The following is a 25,196-nucleotide window of genomic DNA, read 5'->3' as shown; positions in this document are numbered from 1 at the left end:
TTACAGAACATGGATTTTTAATGAATCTCATACTGCAATGAAGACACTGAACACTTATGAACAATTACATCAACACAGTAAAAACACCTGCTTCTACACAACACTTATAAATGCACACTTTCCCCCCCAAAAAACCTTATTTTTTCACAGATTTAAGCAACAGATGATTTACATAGGATTCTTCAGTTCCAGAATAGGTACAGAATTTTCACTCTGCAGAAATTGATGTGCAGTGGCTGAGAAAGGGTGTCATTTGTTCAACAACACACCTCTCAAGAAATTCTCTTGACACATGGTTTCCAGTAAACACACATTTCCTCCTGCTGTGACAGGAAATTCTGGACTCATCGGCACATGGACAAAACCACTCCCACTTCCAAACACTGCTTCATGAGATCAAGGCAGTGGGCCACATGATTTCACTGTAGCCGCATGCACACACATCCCCGCGCACACTCACGTGCACAAACAGGTGTGCACACACAGCACCCCCAGCTCCTTCATGACGCCTGAAGACGCCCCATGACCACAGTGGCGGGTCCCGCTCCTGAGAAGGGCCAAGCCCTGGGGAGGGAGGGGACTGGGGGAGGGAGATGGGGCTGCGTGTGGAGCCTCATCAGCACGGCCACACGGCTGGCACACACGCTGAGTTCACTCGCTGCCCATTGTTTCAGCGGGCAGAGATCTGGGTAAGTCTGGAGCAATGACGTGCAGACATTTTCCAATGTTCCTAGCAGTGACTCTAGTAAGACACTCAGCTGTGAGACTAAAGCAGAAGAGAAGCCGGTGTGTGTGGGGGCGGGAGGGCAGCTCTGAGTGAGACCCAGGGTGGGGGCCCATCCTCACACCACAGTCAGGGAATGTCAGACTCCAACATCAGCTCCTGAGCCGCCACTGCTGTAAAGCTGCCCTGAAACTCCTGCCGTCTCACCTTCACTACTCAGATCTCCCTCCCACCCAGCCAGGGGTCCCCCAGACCCAGTCCTGACCATCCAGGGCCGAGAGGCCTGAGGTCGGCTACCATGGGGCCTGACCGAAGGACCCGACGGTGAAGGACCAGCATTCAGGCCGCCCCACCTGTGACACCACTAAATGGAAGTGGTGATGGGACGAGGCCAACACGATGGCTACCAGTGTCCCTCTCCGTGCCTGTCCCAGGACAGCCTCCAAGGGTTACAAATGGGGCAGGGGGGAGGCTGGGGGGCACTGTCTCGCTATCAAACTGTAACTCAACAAGAAACACAACTCGTGAACACTGGACAGAAAGTCCTTAGAAGGCAGGAGTGACAGGCTCCAGGCAGAAGGGGCCCTTGGCAGCCCTTCCTGGGCAAGGCCATCGCTGCACCCACCTCTCCTGCCTTCTGGATGAGCTCATTCCAGCTCTAAATCACAAGTGCCTGAGCCACTAGCAGTGACACCCAAGTTTCCCAAATACTTCATGTCTGAGGTAGAACTCATTTATTTGCATTGCTGGCTCTCAGATGCCGCCAGGAAGTGAACCCACTTGGAAACATGCAAACCCAAGGTGTAGAAAATAAATAAGGTTTGTCTTCAGGTAGCAGGGCCTTCTAGAAAGATCAAGTCACATTCAATGGATAAATCATCTGAAACTTCTAGAAATTGTTTATAACCACAGCTATAAACTAAAGTGCTTTAAAGTTTACTTAATATCTGGAATCAGTGATTAGAACCATTCTATTTCAGAATTTGCCAGCATGAGATACCTCAGGAGATTGAAATGGTTTTCCATAAAAAGAGCAGAAAATTTTTCTTTTCAAAAGAAACTGTCCAAATGTTGCAAATTCAACACTCTACGCTTTTTTTAACTTCTAAAATCCAAGCAGATTTCACAACTGTAACAGAACACAGAGGTGAAGCTGAGTTAGCAGAAGCCAGAACCCCACACAGACGTGAGGTCTCTGCCCAATTCTGCCGGACAGGCACACATGCACCATCGCTCCAGAGACCACTGACCACTCGCCCAGGTGCCCCGCCCTCCTGTCACCCGACACACCAGGGACTCACTACACCAGCGGCCACGGAAGGGGGTCCACCTCATAGCCGCAATGCCCACACACACAAAACGGAAAGAAGCAACAGGGCACACCTCTGGACACTTCATGCAAGCTGGGTACAGCGAGGAGAGAGCGCCCTGCTCAGGCCCACCGCCCACAGCCGCGGCGTCCCAGCGCCCAGCAAGCCGGCAGGCACGGTCCCCGGCCGGCGGGAGCCTTGGAACGGCCCTCACTTCTCCTGCAGCAGCGCCGGGATGTTGATGTTCCAGCCAATGGCCTGCCGGTCAAAACCGCAGGTGAACAGGTTGCACACGGGGTGGTCCTCGCTCCAGGCTGAGCCGCACACCATCCGCCGGTGGCCCTGCAACCAGGTACAGCGCCGTCAGAGCAGGGCCTGAGCAGGACCACACCCCCACAACCCGTCAGAAAGGGGGGCTGTGAACTGGACCAGTCAGGAGACCTCCTGTGCTGCTGGGGGAGCTGCCGGGAAACAAGAGGTGGGAACATGGCTGAGCTCAGTGCCGCCCAACCAGCGCCTCAGGACCCTTTCTCCAAGAACAGGAGTCAGACAGCAGTCAACAGGAAGAATGCAGAAACGGGATTAAACATTAAACATTAAATGGGATTAACATCCTCTGGGATGTTTTCATGAATAAATGAGGATGGATGATGTGGGAAGAAACAAATATAATTCACTCAAAGACCCCAAGTACATTTGAACAAATAATTGCTTCAAGGAATAAAGGAGCTAGAAATATACCTTTGGTGCCAAATAAAACAAAGATAAAATAAGTAGCCTTTCAAGTAGATTCCCGCCACCTTCAGAATGCTGGAACAAACACTGCAGGCTATCTGGGGAGTTTAAAGTGGACACACTGACCTATTACTATAATATACAACAGGTACAGGGCAGAATTCAGAAAAGCTGACAGAAATCCCATAAGTAAAACAGACTCTCAACAGAACAGCACCAAAATTCCCTCTGCAAGACGTCCCATGGCGGGGTGTCATCCACATACTGGGGAGGCCTTCCCAGGCCAGAGGCCCAGGGCCGCCAGTGGAGGGACAATCCACTGCAGGATCAAGGCCTCCCCTCCATGACCACTGAGAAACCTGCAGCGGGTCACCCGAGACAGGCACTGAAGTCAGGGCTCCGGACAAGAGACCACAAACGCCAGGCTCAGGGCAGGACACTGGTGTCAGTGACCTCACAGCGGGGGAGGGGCTAGGAAGCTGGGCAGCGGGGGGCGCAGAGCACCCCCATTGGGTCCACGCACCCACTCACACCCCTCTGCTCACTGGGCCCCAGCGCTCTCGAGTCAAATGACCAAGTACTTCTGATGGAGCCCTGGTAAGAAGAGGGTGTAAAACTGTGAACTTTCTTCTGCTGACTGCATGTCAGACTGTTGTTCTGAATGTACTTGGGTAATTAAAACCCACTGTGAGAATTAACTTCTTTCCTTCAGGAGGGGCTCCTGGAGCACTGAACACAGCCAGGCTGGCTGGGAGCTCCCCACATCAAGAGAGCGAGCCCCGCCCCCAGCCACCCGCACAGGCGGCCCCAGCACGCACCTGCCGACTGCTGCGTGGGAGCCTGGCCAGCCGCACACCCGACATGTCGAACAGCCTCACCTGGCGGTTGTCATGGGGGAGGGCGATGATTTTTTGGCCAACACACACATTGATCCTACAATGCGTAGGAGGAGAGAAAAGTTAAGTTACGTAACCAACAGTGACAACACGAGTTTTTGACATTACAGGCGATAATGTAGTGGGGGTTTCACACATTCCACTCTTCAAGCCAAAACACATTAGCAAACCGAGGTGTTACCAGCCTATGGCATCAGAAAATGGGCCGAGTTACTCACCTGTAACTTACATGTGCTACACAGTAACCTCTGGCCAAAAATGTTTCGTTCTTAATTCTTAAAAAGCTCAACACACCAACCTGATTTTATACCCAGATTTCAGTACTTATAGAATACAGAATGTGCATTAGAGGATCAATAAAAGATATTTTCCTGGGAGTCTAAAGCACTTTTCCCAAGGCCCTACAAGTGAATACAAGTTTATAGGAAGCCAACACATGCCACAAGCCGCCTCTTAAGGCCACCCTAATGGTCCACAGAGGAGCACCCATCACCTGTTGATGGCAGAGTCTGTGCGGATGGTGGCAATGGGGGACCGCATGTTCTTCAGGTCCCAGACCTTCACAGTGCGGTCGTCACTGCCAGAGACCACGTTATCTCCCACGGTAAACACGGCGGAGGTCACAGTGCTGCCGAGAGAGGGCACAGGGTCAGAACCTCGTCAGCAAGTCCCTGTCCACACTGCACAGCAGACACCCAATCCTGCCACCCCAGGGCCTGTCGGGAGGGCAGAGAGGCGGGGATGTGGACACCATGAGTCGTCAACTCCGCTCACTGGTCCTCCTGCTAACCCCTGCCAGCTCACAGGGGCCGCACTGACCTCTCCAAGGCAGCCTCACCTCATCCCGGCAGTGGAGCAAGGAGAAGGCTCCCAGACAAGACGGGCCAAATAGACAGGACCCACCGAAATCTCTAGAGCAGACAATTAAACATTCATCCCAACTGAGACTTTCAGACAATTCAATCAGAGCACTGGAAAAAAAATTCATTCCAACAACAACAAAAAACCATTTAAAAAATTATCTGAACAGACTTCTCCCAGGGAGGCTTACAGATGGCCAACAGGCCCATGAAAACGTGCTCAACATCACTAATCACCAGGGAAACGCACACCAGACCCCAGTGAGTTGGTACTCCACACCTGTCAGAATGGCCGTCATCAAAGAGACAAGCGATCAGCGCTGGAGAGGGTGGGGAAAAAGGGAACCCTCCTACAATGTTGACACAAATGTAAATTGGTGCAGCCACTGTGAAAAACACTGTGGAAATTCCTCAAAGACAGAACCATCATGTGACCCAGCAATATCACTCCTGGGTATTTATACTGAAAAAAAAGAAAAACACGACCCAAAGTGCATGGCAGCATTGCTTACAACAGCCACAACACAGAAGCAACCAAAAAGTCCACTGACAGGACTGGGTAAAGAGGATGCGGTCCATACAGAGGGATGGACCTGGAGGGCACCGTGTTAAGGTCAAAGGCCAAGTGCACCACAAGGAGGAAGACGGAGACAAGGGCAACCCCAAGAGCAACCCGATGACTCATCCAAACTCCTCATCTGACAACAAGGACACAGTGGAGGCTTGAGTGGGAACCAGGTGCTGCTGCCCCTCAGGTCACAGGGCCATCTGAGCGCCCGGCCACTGACAAGGCCCTAGGGCAGACACCTCCACTGCTGGTGACCTCCCTGTGGATGTGAGGCCTCAGGAGGTCTGGCCCAGTTAAACCTCAGTTAACACTCTGCTAAATTAGTGCGAAAAGTCCCACAAAGCCTGTCAAACTCTGTTAATGAAATGCTGAAAGACACTGGGTTTCAATGCATCAGGACCCTGACTGGTATCATGGGGCATCAAAGCGAGAGGCTGGCTGCAGTCCTTCCAAGGACTGTCCTCCCAAGGCCTCTCCCACACGGTCCCTTGGGGCGGTGGAAGGCCCGGCCCCACCAGAGCCCGCCGCCTCATTTATCTTGTCGCCAAGAGCAGCCGAGCGTGTGCCTCCAGCTGACATAGCGGCTCCACCGCCGCGGCATGCCTAGAACGTTCGTTCCGCATCCTCTGCGGGCCTCCATCAAAGGAGACGGAAAGCTGGGCTCCTCATTAGGACCCACAGCTGTCCCCCCATCACACAGGGAAACTGCTGCTCTGCATAACAATCTGCTGAAACTTCCCAGCCAAGGAAGAAAGTGCACAATATGGAAAATGAAGCCCGGAGACAGGAGGCAGCAACTCCTCTGGCACCAACCACAGGCACCTTCTCACTCTGAAGGGGATGGGGCCTCCGACAGGGCAGAGTGAGCAGGCAGAGAGCACACATTCCAGCAATGGGGCCCAGGCAGACCCTCACAACTCTTCCACCTTTGCAGGCAGCATAAGGGGCATGTGGAGTGCAGACCCAGGTGTGACGTGACACATGGCCCACGCCACCCTCCTGCCTGGTGGCTGCTGCACACAAACCCACAAGGACCTAACCGATGGTGCTCACAGGGCTCGGGCAGCCCCCCACCTTTCACCCACTGGCCTCAAAGCTGTGTTCAAGAAGCTAAGGTCCCCGAGGAAGAACCCATCCTCGGGGACAGGCTGGGCCCTGAGCGCCGCTCCCACGAGCACGGGCCCCCCAAGTTAGAGAATGCTCAGCTCCCGCAGTTCACGATCTCAGATACCTGAGTGAGAAATGGAAACTCATCTCCCAACGACACAAACTTCTGAGAAGTCCTGGAAGGCCAGCTCCCCAAGGAGCAGACCCTGAGATAACAAGCATTCAAAGGAAGTCAGGTTTGCACCACACCGATTCTTTCTGGGATTTCAAGTCCAGCTTCCCCTGGAGGAGGGCAGGGGACACTCCAGCACCAGGGCCAGACCTCACTTGATACCCCTCTCCAGCTGCCCCCAGGCTCAGTGCAAACATTCCTGCTCACTTCACAATGAAACTAAATCCCAGAACCACTCCCTTGACCAGCACGTGCCAGGCCCTGCGTCCTATGAGAAAATACACGACAGAGGGTACTGACACCATCCAGCCGAGGGCCCTGACAAGGTCGCGTGCACACAGGCCTCAGAGCCGCGTGCAGCACCCATCAGAAGTGACACGGGCAGCACGGAACATGACACGTGTAGAGGCATGGGTGCGACCTGCAGGCACCACCGCCACCACACCCTGCTCCCCGCCCCAGGGCACTCAAGGCATCCTGCCAACACCTTATCAGATCCAGAAGTGCAGACAGAAAGAAATTTTTCTGTGAGACATCGTATCTTATTTTCTTTAGACAAGAAAGCACCTGAGTTCACACTCTAGGAATAAAGTAAACAATTATATGAAAGGAATTTAGGCAAAAAGAAAGAAAAAACTGCATTCTCAGAATGAAATATTCCGTGCTGAGCTAATTTCCGATTTCTTCAATGCCAGAGTTTATGGCACGTGTAGACACCATCAGCTGGGCACAGCCTGGAGTCATCGGCCACCCACGGGGGAAGCTTAATGACCAGTGACTGCCTCCGCTGCTGGCCCCTTTTTACCGCAATGGAAACAAAACAAAATGAAACTAAAAACAGGGTGACAACTCTGCCGCCCTCCACAGGAGGCGGTGGTGCTGAGGGGCTTCTCTCAAGGGCAGCAGGGGTTCCAGCGCCACAGTAAGTTTCATGACAGTGAGAGCTGTTCACAGCAACGGCCCTGGATCCGACCCACACAGCCGGAGTCCAGCCCCACTGACTGCACGTCACAGGGGAGCCAGGGCATTGTCCCCACCAGGCCATCCTCAGGCGGTGGTGGAAAGCACATCAACACACAAGGACTGAGCCCATCAGACAAAAAGTTCTGGGTTCCGGCTATAGCTGATGACAGAAATACATGAGAAATGAACTGCCAATAGCTGAAATTCCTGTGATAGTCCAGATTTTTCCAACTAAACATCTCTGTCATTTCCAAGAACAGGACACACTACAATCCCCAGTTATCAGGAAAACAGCTGGTTACAAAAGGTCTCTAAAATTGCTTTTCAGTCAAATTGGTACACCTTGGGCCACCAAAAGCTTTAATAATACAGACCCCAAGCTTTGCTACATAAATCCTCTTAAGATTCCTATTATAATGAAAAAATTTCATAATACAACATGAAAATAAAACTAACATACCAAAAAGGGGGTGGGGGGCTCATTTGTCTTTTTCACAAATGTATAATGAAAACCCTAAACAGACACTCCACCCGGAGCTCTCTCTCCATCCAGCAAAAATAATACAGCCAGATCTCAGGGGGACTCGTCACCTACAGACGTTCATTTATCTTACAGAGAGGTATTATATCTCAAACCCTACTTTCTGAAAAAGGCACAGGAGCCACGTGAAAGTTGGGGTAACAGTACCAGAAATGAAAAGGAGAAACAGTATCCCCCCCAGCTCCTAGAGAAGCTGGGCTACAGAACTGAGTCAGTGATGCTGAAGCCTACACCACTACACCTTGCCTAAGGAACAACCAGCACACAGAAAACTCGAATTACCTGTATTTCGTGTTAAAGTACTCACACAGAAGATGCTGAGTCCAACACACTTCACTAGAGAACTTGTGCTGAGTCCCTATAAATGAAAATACACCCTAAGATAAGCTTTCCCAAAGTGTGTTCCACATCCTAACAACATGAACCGTGCAGTCACACAGTAAGAAACACTGCCTCTGCGTAAGCAACCATCCACTGAGAACACTCCACAGGGACTTTCTAGGATGATACAAGGGAAAGAGCCACACTCCTGAGAACAGCACACCTGAGTGTCTGTTTCAATGCTCAGAAAACCACTGGGTTAAGAGGACCAAGAAAACCACTCTAGAAAACCCAGTCACCTCCCAGCCCAGACCAGACCAGAGTTAAAAAGACATTTACGCGACCGAGACTCACTCCGTGTGGCCCTGGAACACGTTCACGGAGTGGATGGAAGGGTCGCGGAAGTCCCACAGACGGAACGTTGTGTCGCGGGAGGAGGTCACCACCAGCCGCTGGGTCGGGTGCGTGCAGCAGTGCGTCAGTTCCTGGTCATGCCCTGTGGGAGATGGAAGACGCAGTCACGGTGAGGCCCCCACTTGGCTCCCAGGAAAGGCAGCTGCAGGGACAGTGTGTGGGGTCAAGGGGGGCCTGTGTCCCTTCGCCCTGTGCATTCGAAAGAGCTGAATGAGCAGTGTGGGAGGGACACTCCTGACCCCGACGGATGAAAGGTCAGGAGGGTCTCGAACGGCCAAATGTGTGAGAAAGTACAGTTCTGAGTTTCGAATGTGAGAAGAACCTCTAATAACCCACGGGTGGAGCACACGGTGGGACTCATCCCTGTCACTCAATGACAAAACACACTGACAAGCAGGTATGAAGGCCGGTGGCAGGCAGGAGGCTGTACACGCCTTGCTGGACTCCTGCCCTGCATGTGGGCACAACCTGCAGATGAGTGGGATGGTATTCTGGTGATCTCACTACATTATAACGAAAAATGGGTTTTGCAGATACGACTAAGGCCTCCAAATCGCATGGTCTTTAGTTAGTCAAAAAAACACAGACTTCCTGGGTGGCCTGCTGTAGTTAGGTGAGCCTTTTTAAGGGTCCCGAGAGAGACTCACTCCTGCTGGCCTGGAGGAAAGCCAACAGCGTGCTGTGAGAAGCCTCTGTCAGGGCCGGGGGAGGGGGCCTGCGGCCGCCTCCAGGTACTGAAAGCTGCCCCCAGCCGAAAACCAGCAGAAAAACGGCCACAAGGGATCCTTGCAATGGCAGGAAGAGGACCGCAGGTCTCAGGTGAGGGCACAACCCCCCAAGCATTCTCATCCCACCCACAACACCCTGAGAATCAGAGCGTCAGCAAGCACATGCCCAAAACTCCTGGCCAAGGGACACCATGTTATAAATTCATGTTATTTTAAGATACTAAGTGTGTGGAAATAAAGCAAAAAAAAAAAGCTAACACACCAACCACATTCAAATATCTACAGACTGCACGTCTCTAGATGCAATTACACCCCATGAAGAAAAGATAAATTTAACCTCTAATGGCTCCATTACTCAGGAGGATCTCTGAAAATCACAGCTGTGCCAACACTCAATCCAGACGAGAAGTCCCTCCTGCAAGACGCACCTGTCAGGGAGTGGACGAGCTCTGACGTCTCCACATCATACAGATTGGCCGTTCTGTCCCAGGAGGCTGTCACTGCCTGCTTCCCGCCAACCAGCCAGTCAGCAGCTATGACCACTCCCTGGTGGCTCTTCAGAGATGTCAGCGGCGCCCGGATGGTGGGACAGTCGCTGGACGGGTCGGCGTCTGCATCAGGTTCGTCCTTGTCAGAGCACTCCACTTCGTCCTCGCCACAGAGCTGCTGCTGGGGAAGCAGAGGTGGGTCCCTGGGGATCCTGACCTTGCAGGCCAGCTGCACAGTCAGACCACTACCGCCTATCCTTCCAGGACTTAACGACCATTATGACCGTCCCAGCAGGTGTCTGGCACTAAGTAAACATGCATACACACGCCATGTAGGAGCACACACCACGTGGACACACGTACACAAGGATGTGTGTGTCACATCTACAAACACAGCAGAGTTAAAATAAAATCTTTAAAATAAAAAATATATACATAACACACCCAATTAAAAATGAATTCTTAAGTGGCTTCCCTGGTGGCTCAGTGGTAAAGAATCCGCCTGCCAATGCAGGAGACACATGTTCAATCCCTAGTCCAGGAAGACCCCATATGCCTCGGAGCAACTGAGTCTGAGAGACACAACTATCAAGCTTTGCGCTCCAGAGCCCAGGAGCTGAGACTACTAAAGCCCAGCATCCTGGAGTCTATGCTCTGCAACAGGAGAACTCACTGCAATGAGAAGCCTGTGCATCACAACTAGAGAGTAGCCCCCACTCACCGCAACTAGAGAAACCCTCATAGCAACAAAGACCCAGCATGGCCAAAAATTTAAAAATAAAAGTAAATTTTAAAAAATGAACTGTTAAGACTGCTTGCCTAAAGAGCTCACTCTTACTCGTTACTGGGACTTATTAATTACTTAACCCATCTCCAAACAGAACAATGTTTAAAAGGTTTAAAAAGAGAAAAGTAATCTTCACAGGCAAAAATAAGAAAACTGGAAGATTACTATCACCCTCTAACAATTACAGCCAAAACATAAACAGAAATCTAACCTCTGCTCTACCACGTGAACTCACCCAGTGTCCTGCGCCTGTGAAGACCCCCACCTGTGGGAGCAGCACAGGGAGGGCCCCTGTGTGCATACCCTATAGAAACTGGAGATCAGATCAAGTCACCCAAGAGGAGGATGAGAGCCCACATGAGGACCCAAAGAAGGCACTGGGCTGACGTGGTGCAACTACATCCGACAGGACAGGGAGGAACTGGGCGGTCTGTGGTTTAAACCTGTGGTCGTTCTTCTCAACATGCAACCTAACTTGTCACCAACATTAAAACGTGACCCACGTGACAATGACGTCACACACCCCACTGACCTACAGGGTTTATCTCACATGAGACAGACAAGCTGTCTACAATCAAATATATAAAACACTAAGAATTTAACCTAACCTTAAAATTAAAGGACTCAACATATGTATATGTTATAACTTTTGTGGAAAAGAAAGTAAATGTAAACACAGGCGATGTAGACAGATGCACGCCCTGGTCTGCTGGGCAGCCTGTGGGGAGGGCTGGCACCCAGCTAGTGTCCTGGCAGGCAGACAGTGGCCTCGCTTGGCCTCGCCTCGGTGCACGCAGGGAGAAGGCACAGGGAGCCCTCAGGTGCCTCTTCTCCTCCAGACACCAATCCTGCTGGTCAGAGCCCCACCCTGCAACCTCACTTGACCTTAGTGACGTCTTCCAAGGCCCATCTCCATGGACAGCCCCTGGGGTGAGGGTTCTAAGCTATGAATCTGGGGACACACACATTCAGTCCACAACAGAAACCATTAAGTTCCTCCTAAAACTCACAGATGTCCAGAACCCACCGACATACCCCAGGTCGTGCTCTCAGGGTAAGTAAACGTGCTGCTTACACTAGAGTCGGCCGCAGGCTGAGGAGCAGGCAGCTGAACTGCATACCTCCACACGTGGGCAGTCTGATCTCCAGAGGCTGAGGACAGAAAGCAGGGCGGGCGGGGGGGAGCGTTACCCGGCACGCAGACGAGCACAGGTGAGACCCCGCTAAGTCCACTCCTTCAGGGATCACAAGGGATCGACTTGACTTTAACAGGCTCTTCTGAGATGTTCCCAGGAATAGCAAAGGTGCCCAGAGATAAATACCTATAAAAATAATTCCCTCCATCCCAAGGTAGAAAGTTCTGAAGGCTCAGAGAAAACCCACAAGGCGTGGATTTCATTCTCCACCTGGCTAATCTGACAGACACCCAAGTCCATAGTAACTCAAGTGCACGATCCCGTCTGCTGAACCAGGAGGCATCTCGCCCCAGCCAGGGAGCAGCTGGCACCGAGAGCTCACTGTCAGTAGCCAGGCCGCGAGGGGTGCTCAGACCCAGGAAAGCAGAGGGCTGCTGAGAGGCACAGGTGGCCTGCAGACGTGCCAAAGGGCCGCCTCCACCCCACACAGGAGCACCATCTGGACTCCACCTTCCCTAGCTGCAAAGGCTACAAAGCTCCCCCAAAGCAGTGGATGGCAGCATGGGCCTCGTGGCATCAAAGTGCCCAACATTCCGGCCTCTCGAGCCAGCATCCAGTCCCAGCCCCATTTGCCTCCTCTCCCCAGGCCACCACTCTGCCGGCTTCTGTCCCCACCCCAGCCTCCCAACACATCTCGACCTCATCCCCCTCTCTCCAGCCCAGCTGTCCCTGGTATCCCTCTGGCACACCAATCACACAACAAATGGCCCCCATAACAAGGCTTCACTCCCAGCTGACTGCTCCCCAGAAGTCAGCTCAGATGTTCACTAGCTGTCACCTGTCCACAGGTGCAGGCGTGTTAAAACCAGCCTCAAGATGAAAACAGGTACTCTGGTCCTTCACAGAAAAGCCTGATCACTGGTCTAGACACACACTCACCCTCCAGGTTACATCTGTGTCCCCAAAACACCACAGGGGTCCACAGGGTCACACAGTTTTACAGGCCAACTCCTCATTGTGACCATGAAAGTGTTTGTGAGACCACTAGGTGAGGTGGAGACAAACCCAAGGGACCACAGCTCTTTCTGGAGGACCACTCGGGAAGAAGTGAAGACTTGAGCCCTGCAGGTGCCCAACCCAGGACCATTGACCTTTCTGTGCCCACAGGGTCTGAGAGAGCCTAGGAGCCAGAGAGTGGGCAGCAGGGATAGGCTCTGTAAAAAGACCTCCAGGAGAACTGAAGTAACTCGCAAGCCACTGCTGGTTAAAAATAACCCTTGGTATTGTTTTCTTTATTCATTTTCCATTTAACTTGTGAAATGTCTAGTAACGACCAACTTCTGTGAATGGCATGGCTAATCCTGATGCTGCTGATAAGGAATGACAGTTGTTTTCAGATCAGCAATAACTATTCAATTAAAAAAAAAAATCAACATACCGGTGAGGGCCAACTGTTCTGATGGATGAAATTTTATGGAATTTACTGCAAAGTAAAAATATTGAAAAACAGGTTTACGGTAAGAATATATCATCAATATCTATTACAACAACAGTATATGTTGTGAGGTTAAATTTAAAGACTAAAGAATTATGATAGTTCAATATTAAGTCTTCTATTAAACTATGAATAAAGAGAACAGAGATACAACACAAAATAACTAAATATGAACTACCAAACCACTCAAGAATCGGCTACACAGAAAAACAATACTTGATCTCTTAAAAACTGAGAAGTCCCTGAGAGCTAAAAGTAAACCAAGATGAAAAAAGAAAACTTAATTACAAAAGGCAGAGGTAGATTATGGTGGGGGACACTGTTCACTGCCCACACATCCACCCTCCAAAGAAGCCACAAGTTCACAATCTGCACAGAAATGAGACCACTACTCCCTTCAGGACAGCAAAGCTGGGGACTGCAAGTGAGGCACGTGCCCGGGGAGCCATGGGCCGCACTGTGCGGCGATGACGGGGCATATGTCCGGGGAGCCATGGGCCACGCTGTGCGGCAATGAGGACAAGGAGCACAGAGCCCATCTCCCTTCTTAACAGGAGCCCCCTCTCATCTAAAACCCAAAAAAGTAAGAAACAATAAGACAGGCTATTTTTCTAAATGGAAGGAAAGAGCAGAAGATTTAAAACTGTCCCAAGCGGCTGACTTTGAGAAGTGGAAATGGCAGTGAGAAGGGCGAGCACAAGGCCCCCGTGGATCTGTCACACAAGCTAATGCTTTCTTAATGCTCATGCTGAGTACTCAGCACGTCACACCCACTGCAGGAGCAGCAGCCCCAGGTACGGTCCTGAGGGAGATGAAGGGTCCAGCTGGAGCAAACAGCGGACGAGGCAGGGGTGGGGGGCCAAGCAGGACCTGGCCCACAGCCCCGACAGGAGAGTGGTTCACCCTCACTGATGGGACGGGAGGTGTGCCAGCAAAGAGGGGGAGAGGAGGTGTTCATCCAAGTCCGTAGGGGATACAGCAGACCCTGGAGGCGGGCAGCGGACACCACCTCCAAGTCTGTGTGCAGGGTGAAGGATGAGCTGGCCAGGGGCAACGAGACACAGGCCCAGAGCCGGGGTGCCAGAAGGAAGAGGAGAGAGTGGGACAGCCCATGGTGCCCGCAGCAAGGAGCCCAGCGGCCACCAGCACCCACAGGGCCCACATACAGCACCTCTGCACCACGGAGCCTTGTCAATTGGACAGTGCGAAGCCAGTGCACACACGTCAGTCCCAGCCTGTGCAAGGCGAGAGGCCGAGGCCCGGCCCCCATAAGGGGACACCCCACGATCTACAGCTCACCTGACCCCACGTGGCCTGTGTACTTGGCGAGGCTTCGCCCCGTCTCGATACTCCACAACAGAGCCGTGTGATCTGCAAGATCCAAACAAACACAAGTGAGCCGCTGCCAACATTAGTCTTTTTAATTAAAGAGGAGGATAAAAATTCTAAACTGCGAAGTTTCATCACCACTAGTACCTCATGGGATTTTGCTCACACTCCTGTATAATCCAACTGATGCAAGACAACAAGGGGCCAGTGACCCTCATGAGGCCATGGAACTGGCAGGGGAACCTGGGGACCTGACTCCCGGGGCATGGTCATGCTGCCAGCACCAGGCCTGGGACCTGAGACACCAGGGTCCATGGGTCATGGGCTCGTCACCTTGTTGAAATAGTACAGAACAGCAAGCTATATTCAAATGCAAATAGCACCCAACTCCAGTTCCAAACTATCTGAGATAATCCATGCTCTGTGGACCTCTCCTAAACAAAGATAAAAAGGACACTCATTAAGGAAACCTGACACAAAGTGCTGATTATCCATGTGAGATTTCAGAAGTATCATAAAAGGGAATCTGTATGCTTTTTTTTAAGCTAAAATTTCCAAAATAATCTGGGGTGCTCATGTATGAACACAGTTTTAAACAACAGAAAACTTTCTTCATCATTCTAATGACTTTACTTTTCCTATTTCCACTCAAAAAGGCTGGATTTAGCACATAACTCCTCACAAGTTGCCACTCCTTTTCCACAAGCGAGCACATTTTTAATTCTGGAAATTTTTTCTAAAGGGTTATTATTATTAGGTTATTAGCTCTCAGAAGACACTTCCTCTCCAAGGAGGAGAATGGGGCTCTCTGATGCCGCCCCAGGACTCCTGGCAGTGGAACCCCTACACCAGGCCAGCAGGGCGCTGTCAGACCACACAGCACGTCCTTGGAGGGACCTCTCGAGTGGGGAAAAGTGAAATACACTATCAAAGCAAATGTACACTGACTACGGCTGACAAGAAAGCCAATCACAACTACCTAATCCCATGAAGAGGCAATCCACCCTGTGCCACAGGACAGTGTCCCAGACAGTGAGTGGTTCCAAACGCAGCCACTCACTCAGATGCCGAAAGGCACACGGCCAAGCGTTTGGCCACACTGCCTCCAGGGAGGCCCTGCCCTAGGCTGGGGTGGTTCCAGACTCACCAGCAGACGCCGTCCCCAGCACCACAGGCTGCGTCCTTGCCACACTGACGTCCCAGATGCCATCCCGGTGGCCAATATACTCCTTCACGAGCTGGCACACTGCCCGGGATGTGGTGGTCTTGAAGCTGGAGACGATCTGAAATTGTGATGGAATTTATTGAGCAAATATGTCTCAGTTAAAAAAAAATAAGACAATGTGTTTGGAAAATGCATAAATCATTGAAAAGAAAATTTAAAACATTATAGCAACACAGTGTAGGTGCAGTTATCTCATAAAGCAGGGCAAAGTCCTTACAAAAGCCTCAGAAGAACCCCACAACCACCCCCCACCGCCTGCTTGCCTGTCTGTGTACCCTACATGTCCTCATACACAAACCGAAACTATCACACAACATTTCCAAATTCTCAAAAAAAAAAAAAAAAAAAAAAAAAACAAAGCATGACATAAAAAGTCAGGAAGGTATACCCCAAACCCTGAACGCTAATTACTCTCACTATTGGGAGACCTGTATTATCTTATTTTTAGTAATTCACACCAAACCAGGAGAAAAAGAATCTAAGGTGGGAAGGAATGAAAAAATAACAAGTGAGGTCACTGAGCACAGTCTCAGCCAGTCCTGCTCCGGAGTGGGGAGGGGGCAGGGCAGGGCCAGCGGGCCCTGGCCTCAGGCAGCACACAGTCTGGCACGGACACTCAGGCACAGCGGTCAGCAGGTGTCGTCCTACATGACCCACACAGCACGTAGTCCCCCGTTTCTCTCATAATGGAAGGGCCTGAGGGAGATGCTAACAAAACAGAAAGGGTTTGGTTTTTTAACTGTTCTGGGATAAAAGATGGCTTTTCTGCCTGTAAAGTTAATCAGAATACTGAAATGGTAAAAGCAAGTTAAAAAAAAAGTGCGAGGTATTCTACAGCTGCTTTAAACAGTGATTTAGCAAAGCCCTACAAATGCATCTATGTTTATTTTTAGTATAAACACTTAAAACACAATCCACTATTTCACCACCACCAGGATGAGCCTTCAAATGATTCCTGACACAGTGAAAGGCTGGAACAGACTTCCAGCAGAGAGACTCACTCTTCAGTGAGTCGGCTTAAATGTAAAAGGAGGGACAGCACTTCCCAGGTGGTCCCACAGTAAGGACTCTGCACATTCACTGCCAAGCGCACAGGTTCCATCACTGGTTGGGGAACTGACATTCCACAAGCCATCCAGACACTTTCAGGAGGGGCGGAAGCAAAGCTCATGACAAGCCGTGGGCAATTTCTCAGATACCACTGTTATGAGATATGAACTGCCCCCACTTGCCCAGCAGAAACACGGGTCCATGGCCAAGACTTGTGCCAACCACATTTCCAGTGAAGTTGGAGGAGAGGGACTGCAGTTGATGACGTCAAGCGGATGGTCTCAGGCACTGCTTCCAGCTTCATGCCACATTCTGACCACTGAATCACTGTTTCCCAAATATGGACTCAGGCATAACTGCACAGGGGGCCCATGAGACAGACTGAATTACCTTCAGGGAACACTTGCGATACAAATGCGGAAGGATGCTTCCGAATTATCCTTTGCATTAAAATAAAATTTAAACTACTCTACAACACAAAGGGCTTCCCAGGTGGCACTTGTTGTAGTTCCCTGTCAGCATTCAGTTGCTCAGTCATGTCTGACCCCACAGACTGCAGCACGCCAGCACCAGGTGGCGCTAGTGGTAAAGATTCCACCTGCCGATGCCGCTGAAGGAGATGCAAGAGACGCAGATTTGGTCCCTGGGTCTGGAGGATCCCTTGAAAGAGGAAATGGCAACCCACTCCGTATTCCTGCCTGGAAATCCCATGGGCAGAGGAGCCTGGCAGGCTATAACCTATGGGGCCTCAAAGACTTGGGAGAGTTAAAAAGCTAGCTTAAAACTCAACATTCAAAAAACTAAGGTCATGGCATCCAGTTCCATCACTTCATGGCAAACAGGAGAAACAAAAGGGGAATTAGTGGCAGATTTTATTTTCTTGGTTTCCAAAATCACTTTGGAGAGTGACTGCAGTCATTAAATTAGAAGATGCTTGCTCCTTGGAAAGAAAGCTATGACAAACCTAGACAGCATATTAAAAAGCAGAGACATCACTTGGCCAACAAAGGTTCATATAGTGAAAGCTATGGTTCTTTCCATAGTCACGTACAGATTTGAGAGTTGAACCATGAAAAAGTCTGAGTACCAAAGAACTGATGCTTCTGAACTGTGGTGTTGGAGAAGACTCTTGAGAGTTTCTTGGTCTGCAAGATCAAACCAGTCAATGCTAAAGGAAATCAACTCTGAATATTCATTGGAAGGACTGATGCTAAAGTTCTAATACTTTGGCCACCTGATGCAGAGCGCCAACTCACTGGAAAAGACCCTGATGCTGAGAAAGACTGAGGGCAGGAGAAGGGGACAACAGAGGACGAGATGGTTGGATGGCATCATCGACTCAAACGGACATGAGTTTGAGCAAACTCCAGGAGTCAGTGAAGGACAGGGAAGCCTGGCGAGCTACAGTCCACGGGGGCGCGAAGAGTTGGACATGACTTAGCGAGACTGAACAAGAACAACAAAGAGAGGCTTTTTCACAACAGAAGAAACTTATCTTTATAAAAACCCATGTGAACAATTTCACAAGTTCCTGGGAAAGAGTCTGCTGGTTAGCATGTAGTCTGCCCCCACAGGCCTCAGAGCCAGTCAGCAGGCCCCAGGAGGGGCAGGTCTGCTGGGGGTGAGGAGCCTGAACCCGTCCGCTCCTCCAAGAACACTCGCTGCAGCAGAGAAGACCTGCGGTCCATTTCACCTTCACTCTTTAAGGTGTGTGCACAGGCTACTAAGATCGTTAATAGTATGTTTCTTATAAATACAGATAAATTTTTAGTCTCTAAAATGACTAGGGCTTTTAGCATTTCTAATACATTTTTTTAAAGCAATTATTGTACACATCCTTATCTTTGCTCAAATCTTAAGTTTTACTACTCATGGTAAGAGGTGACTCTATATAATCCTTTCTTCCTCTATTTCAGAAATGATCAGAAAATTTTGGAATTCTAAGACCATACACTGTATATATAAACTGAAATAAACAATATAATTCAAAACAACATAAGAAGTTAAATAAGAACATAATGTCACTTGACATTTTTAAAGACTACTCTAATGTTAATTTATTTAAAAATTCAAAACTACTAAATGTAAGCTAGATAGAACAAAAAAATTTTTTAGTAAGCCACTTACATCCTAGAGTTACCAAAGGAAACACAAGAAAATATCAGCAATATGCATATTTTTTAAAAAACAAAAAATTACCAAAGACTTTCAAATAAGCAGAAATAGCCTAAGACTGAAGCTGCTCCTTGAATTGCAGTTCATCTCACTGTGGATACAAGCTTAAGTTACTTAAGGGAAAAATAAAAAGCTAACAAAAAACTATTTATGCCTTCATAGCAGACTCACCACAAATTTGAACTTCCTCCTAAGATTAAGCAAAAGTACTATATACTCGTTTAAGTTAGGCAGGTAATTTATCTTGTTTATTCCAAATACCCCAAAGCAGAGATGCACACAAATCACCTCAAAATATTACTTCATAGTAGTATTCTCCCAGAGATAAACTAATTCCCAAATAATTAAATCCTTGCCACTTTAAAAAGATCAGATGATGATTTATAAAACAGCAAAATATGACAAATGTCTCTATTCTGCCTTTGGACCTTCACTTTTTTATCATACTTTGCAAACTAAAGAAGAGATGCACTAAAATGTAACTACAATTCAGAATGTAAGTTCCACTGCTTTATACCCATTTATTAGCTTTTCTGAATTCAGAATCTCCTTATCAAGCCACATTAACGATAAAAAATGTATTTTTCCCACAAAAAAGACCACACCTACTAACACACGATGTGTCAGCCACAGTAAGCAGCACAGTTGCATCCAGGTGCCTATGTCCTGGAGCCACTTAACATGGACAGTACTTGTCTTAAATATTAGGCTCCTCTCTTCCCATCGCACTGTGTGCAAACCCACACACTCACGATGGCCTGAGAGCCACACATACCTTGCTGGTGGAGGCCTTGTAGGTGGTCTTCAGTTTCTGAGAAAGCTGGCTGGTGCTGTGACTGGCTGCAGAGACAGAACCAACCGTCAAGAAAATCACACAAGCAAACACATCAGAGCTGGGACAGGGAGACGGCTCGAGGACATGGAGGGCAGTGCAAGCCCAGGGTATGCCCATACCAGCAGAAACATGGGCTTCCTGGAGCCTCCCCGTCCTTCCGCACCCGGATCCGAGGGACACTACTCAAGCCTGCTGACCACGCAGAGGAAGCGAGGCCTCCCTGCACTGGAGTCAGACTTCCTCCCTGCAGTCGCCCGCAGGCAGCCAGCTCACCTTTCGTCTTGAGTTGGCCCTTACTCAGTTCTGCTCCATCGATCGCTTGTCCTTCAGCTGCTAAGCGCTCATTAAGAGTCTCGATTTCTCTACGCACTGAAAAGTAAAATAATGTGCTTTTCAGGTATATTCACCAATTCCAAAACTGAGTACATAAAAATGTTGCATGTTAGAATTGTCTAAACAAGCACGTGAATGATATCCCACTAAACAAGAGGATGGCTACAGAGTTCCAAAAAACTCAGAAGACATTCCAAAAACACAAAGTCTACCACTCATGCCACACCAGAAAGACACTGTGCTGCTGACCCCCAAACAGGGCTCCTGGATTTCAACAGAGTTCACATCCTTTGTACTTTATTCTGTGCACTTAAAAACGTTCTTCTGGTCCTGTCTGAAACTCAAAACATACTTACAGTCTCCCCTGAAATAATTAGGGGAAACATACAATAACAAAACCTGACTGTTACTGTTGTCTGGCACCAGAGCGTCAAGTGAGGGCTACACATCTCAAAGATTAAAAGTTGAAGGGAAAAAAAGAAAAAATTTAACATTGAGGAGTTCCCTGGTGGTTCAGTGGTTAGGACTCTGGGCTTTCACTGCCAAGGGCTTGGGTTCATTCCCTGAACTAGTCATGCAAGTCACACGGTGCGACCAAAAACAGAAAAAAAGTGAAGAGAAAAGTGCTGAATCACAGTGGCCGTGAAGAAGGAAGAGGAAGGCAAGGGATGGGGAAGGAGAGAAGCAGACGCGGGGCACGGGAATGCCAGCAAGATGGGGCCTCTGTCCTCACTCTGCAGGGACCTGCGGTCACAACCCACTCCAGCGGGAGACAGACGCCCCCATCCCCTGCCCCCAGAGCCTGACCTGAGTGTGCGGAGCTGGCAGGTAGTAAACAAGTGCCATCATAAGCCCCCTAAGCTCATAAAAGCAGAAAAGAAAAGGGGTACAAAGGTGAATGTGACCCAGAGATGAACTCTCAAAAATCCATATGAAGAAGTGACAGGTTATAAAAGTATTTCAAATAAAGAGCAATACTCACATTCTAAGTTTTCAATATAAAGGTTTTCAAATTCTCTTTCTATTTGACCAAACAGTTCCAGAAGAGTACTGCGAACTGAGGAAGGCAGCTTAGAATCCTGCAGAGAAAGAATGTTGTGCTGAAAATGAACAAATAAGTGAATGAGGAGCTCTGACACCGAGCACTAGTATACTTTTCCAAAGGGAATTATCATTCAAGCTCTTATTTTACATCTTTACATATTTTATTTCTTCCACGTAAACACTCAAAAGAACTTCAAGTTTTAAATTCCTACAGCTGAAACTAAAACCTAACTGTGTATATGGTTCCCCAGGATGGCACAGGTTTTGAGGCCAAGCAGGTCTTCAAACACGTAACTCCCTTTACAAGGAAGGAAACAAGCCTATTCAAAATCTCCGAGTTTGTGGGAGATGAAGCTATGAACAGCCCTTATGCTCCAGCATGTGGCATCACAAGTTAATCTTAGTAAGTGGTACCTCACAGTCCTCACATCCACTGTGATCCAAGCAGAGTAAACTGGACACTTCCTGTAAATCTACTCAGCACTTAAACTTGCTCCAAGGAAGAAAAGTGAATTCAGCTACAAGAGCGAAAGGTGTACCAGCTGAATGAAAACAACAGCGTGGAAGGTCCCAGGCCTCTGCAGGGGCTTCACTACAAAGCTACGACTCAGTGAAGCTTCTAGAAGAGTCTGCATTTTCACGACTGGCATGGAAGAGGCAGGCCCCTTTCCTGGCCTCGCTCAGTGCTTCCAGTGCAGACATGGGTTTCCCGCTCCACAACTAACAGCGCTGCCTCCTTGCTTCTGACTCAAGAATCCAATTCCCACAAAGGCTGCCCGACAGCTGAGCCTGTAATCCCATCCAGAGTATCACCCGTGGCTCCACTCGGATGCCCCTGGCATCAGACTCCCACACCTGAGGTCCGCCACACCTACCATGCCAGGTACCCACATCCAACGCCATCACCGCCGTTGCTGCCACGGGACCGGGCCAAGCGCCCCCACCAGCCCAGGGAGCTGCCCGTCCGCCCACAGGCACCAACCCACCTGCAGGGTTCTGAATGACCCTCACAAAGGGGTACTCGAGAGGCAGCTGGCTCTACATCACAATGAGGATGTCGCACGGAGTTACCCCCAAGATGCCATTGGGGCGCTGGAAACTGAGGTGACTAACAGTTTAAAAGTCCCTTAGGCAACCTGCACTGTCCAGTAGGGGAGCTGATGGTCACATCTGACTAACCTTAAAACTAAGTTATTCATGATTTTTAAATTCCTCTGTCCCACCAGTCACACATGGCTCTGGGCACCCATACAGGTAGCACAGATCTAGAACCTTCAACCACAGAAGTTTCACTGCACAGCTCTGGTTCAAGAATTCCTTGTCAGAAGAGACGAGGACACAGACACCAGCGAGGAGGAACGTGTGAGGACAGAGAAAATTGGGTCCATATCCAGGAAGGAAGCCTCAGGAGGACCAGCCTGCCCACACCTGACCTCCAGCCACCCACCTCCAGGACGGAGAGAAAGAAGCCAGTGTTCGATCCCTGGGTCAGGAAGATTCCCTGGAGAAGGAAACAGGAACCCACTCCAATATTCTTGCCTGGGAAATCCCATGGACAGAGGAGCCTGGCAGGCTACAGTCCATGGGGCCGCAGAGTAGGACATGACTGAGCACACACACATGCATATATACTTATGCCTATATAAACATATAGCAGACATATCTGCTATTTATTTTACTATAACACATGCTTTTATTTGGAGAAGGCGATGGCACCCCACTCTAGTATTCTTGCCTGGAAAATCCCATGGATGCAGTCCACGGGGTCACTAAGAGTTGGGCACGATTGAGTGACTTCCCTTTCACTTTTCACTTCCATGCACTGGAGAAGGAAATGGCAACCTACTTCAGTGTTCTTGCCTAGAGAATCCCAGGGACGGGGAGCCTGGTGGGCTGCTGTCTACGGGGTTGCACAGAGTCAGACACCACTGAAGCAACTTAGCAGCAGCAGCGTGCTTTTATTTAGACTTAACAACAATATTCTTTTAAAAACCTAACGTTTTACTCATTATAGAAGAACTAGAAAAAGAAGAAGCAAACTTATCTCTGTCAATAAAATATTAGATCACTTAATAAAGGGGGCACTGAATTATCAGAAAGACATATAATGTAATAAGCAGCAGATATACTCACACAGCAGACACAGGATAAAGCCAAGAAGTCACTGAAAGATCAGATTCCAAGAACTCCTCAGAGAACAAAGATCATTATACCTGATTCTGCTCTCCTCTTGAGGCTCTGAGACAGAAACCTAAAAATACACTGTCAATCTGCCTGTGCAAAGAATAAAAAGTAGCCCAGACGATCACACCCATTTATTACAATAGGTAACACACTAACCTAGAAACTGAATTCTGCCTCTGCAGGCTGTTGCACTTGACTGTCATTTTCACTGGTCTATGGGAGGCCTGCTTGTTTTGGTAGCCCACACTTTCCCTCCACTTTGGAGATCTGTATACACTGGGGTATTTTTTTAACAATGCCAACACGATTCACATCTTCACCAGACACTCACCTGTCCCTCTAACATGTCTCTGGGCAGGCCCGTCCTCTCCTGCTCTGAGCTGTTAGTTCTCCGTATGGAAAGGCTGTGAGATTTGCGCTTTTGTTTTGCTTGGCGAGCAGCTGAACAACTCCCGCTTTCTGTGGGCATTACTTCTGGAAGATGAGGTCCTGGTCACTCCTGCAAGATGCTAAACAGGAGCAGGAAAAACAAGTACTGTATTTCTGATATGGCAAACTGAAATGAAGGAAAAACAGGGGATAGGAATGAAACTGCTCACTGCAAATTTCCTTATTATGTTAACTTTACTATGTAAACTAGAATGTGATACATTCACATGTTTTAAGGTAGAGACCACAGCCTTGGTTAAAGAGGTAATTTTTTAATCAAATTTCATGAACACCCTTTTAAAAAATCAACAGCAGGAAGGGTTTAAAATAGAGAACTCTCCCTTAGCCCACTCTCTGCAGACTCCCCGACTCCCCTGGGGAACCAATTCTAACCGCATTTTCCAGCTGGATTCCAGAGCTATGTCCTCCTAGAGAAATCCGATGCAAGCCCCAAAAGCGACTGTAGATTTTCCAGCAAGCACATTAAAAAGGTAAAGACAAATAAAATTGTAATGCTTTATTTAACCCGTGTTTAAAATACTCTCATCTGAGTCAAGTAAAAAACCCAAATGAGGTCTGTCAGCGTTTGTAAGCTCCAGTTTCCTTCTCACTCACAACACCGCTCACTGGGAACCGGACAGTTCGCAGGGCTCACCTGCAGTGAGGGCCACCGTCATACAGCACACAAAATCCTGCATGGCATTCCAATATCCACATAACACATTTTCCTGTCCCCATTTTGGACATTATTCATTTCCTGCTACCATCAACAACTCTTCTCAATACAATCACATCACTTAGTTAATATGACTCTAAGCAGTATATTTACACAGGACACACTCCTTCTTCAACTGCAGACTGATGTTTTGGATATCACTTCCTCATTTTCTGCTCTCACTGGTCCCTCCTTCTCCCAGCATACCTTTGTGAATCCAAGTAATTTTAAGCATATACTTATATTTCTTCCTTCAACAACAACCGACAGTATCTGTAGGTCCTCACTGTAAAATGGCTCTCTGGAGCCAGCCCACGGCCCTCCACTCCCCACTCTGCTGCGGCAGAGTGCATGTCCTCTGGGGATCCTGAGCTTAGGGTTCTCGGCCTGCCCCCACCAATGGACCACCACCACCTCCTGTGGACTGCTGGCGCTGCTCCCCTGTGGATGCAGCACAGCTGTCTTAACCATGCACCTACTGCAAAGAATTCTGGCCCTTTCCAGTTTTTCACTATTACAAATAAAGCTACTATGACAATAACGTAAGTTTTTGCTGAAACTACAATACTTTGGCCACCTGATGCGAAGAGCTGACTCACTTAAAAAAGACCCTGATGCTGGGAAAGATTGAG

At 49.1% G+C, this 25,196-nt stretch overlaps 1 protein-coding gene across 3 annotated transcripts in view; it reads right to left on the bottom strand.

The window, feature by feature from the left end:
- Nucleotides 1-25,196, bottom strand: part of WDR37 (WD repeat domain 37) — a 34,171-nt gene continuing 8,975 nt past the window's right edge. For 2 of the 3 annotated variants that reach the window (XM_040247956.1, XM_040247955.1), the window contains exons 2-14: nucleotides 23,752-23,929; nucleotides 21,175-21,271; nucleotides 20,133-20,228; nucleotides 19,800-19,864; nucleotides 15,722-15,857; nucleotides 14,545-14,616; nucleotides 13,189-13,233; nucleotides 11,690-11,766; nucleotides 9,768-10,008; nucleotides 8,552-8,693; nucleotides 4,159-4,293; nucleotides 3,588-3,702; nucleotides 1-2,376 (exon numbers count right to left, since the gene is read on the bottom strand). In XM_040247956.1, coding sequence (XP_040103890.1) covers nucleotides 2,245-2,376; nucleotides 3,588-3,702; nucleotides 4,159-4,293; nucleotides 8,552-8,693; nucleotides 9,768-10,008; nucleotides 11,690-11,766; nucleotides 13,189-13,233; nucleotides 14,545-14,616; nucleotides 15,722-15,857; nucleotides 19,800-19,864; nucleotides 20,133-20,228; nucleotides 21,175-21,271; nucleotides 23,752-23,889 — 1,491 coding nt within the window. In that variant the 5' untranslated portion in view covers nucleotides 23,890-23,929 and the 3' untranslated portion in view covers nucleotides 1-2,244. The remainder of the gene's footprint in view (nucleotides 2,377-3,587; nucleotides 3,703-4,158; nucleotides 4,294-8,551; nucleotides 8,694-9,767; nucleotides 10,009-11,689; nucleotides 11,767-13,188; nucleotides 13,234-14,544; nucleotides 14,617-15,721; nucleotides 15,858-19,799; nucleotides 19,865-20,132; nucleotides 20,229-21,174; nucleotides 21,272-23,751; nucleotides 23,930-25,196) is intronic. The other variant, XM_040247957.1, reaches the window with a different exon arrangement.

This window comes from Oryx dammah, unplaced genomic scaffold (assembly GCF_014754425.2).
Source record: "Oryx dammah isolate SB20612 unplaced genomic scaffold, SCBI_Odam_1.1 HiC_scaffold_10, whole genome shotgun sequence".
NCBI classification, from domain to species: domain Eukaryota; kingdom Metazoa; phylum Chordata; class Mammalia; order Artiodactyla; family Bovidae; genus Oryx; species Oryx dammah.
The sequence above is the reverse complement of the archived record's forward strand: the minus strand, read 5'-3'. Positions and strand labels throughout refer to the sequence as shown.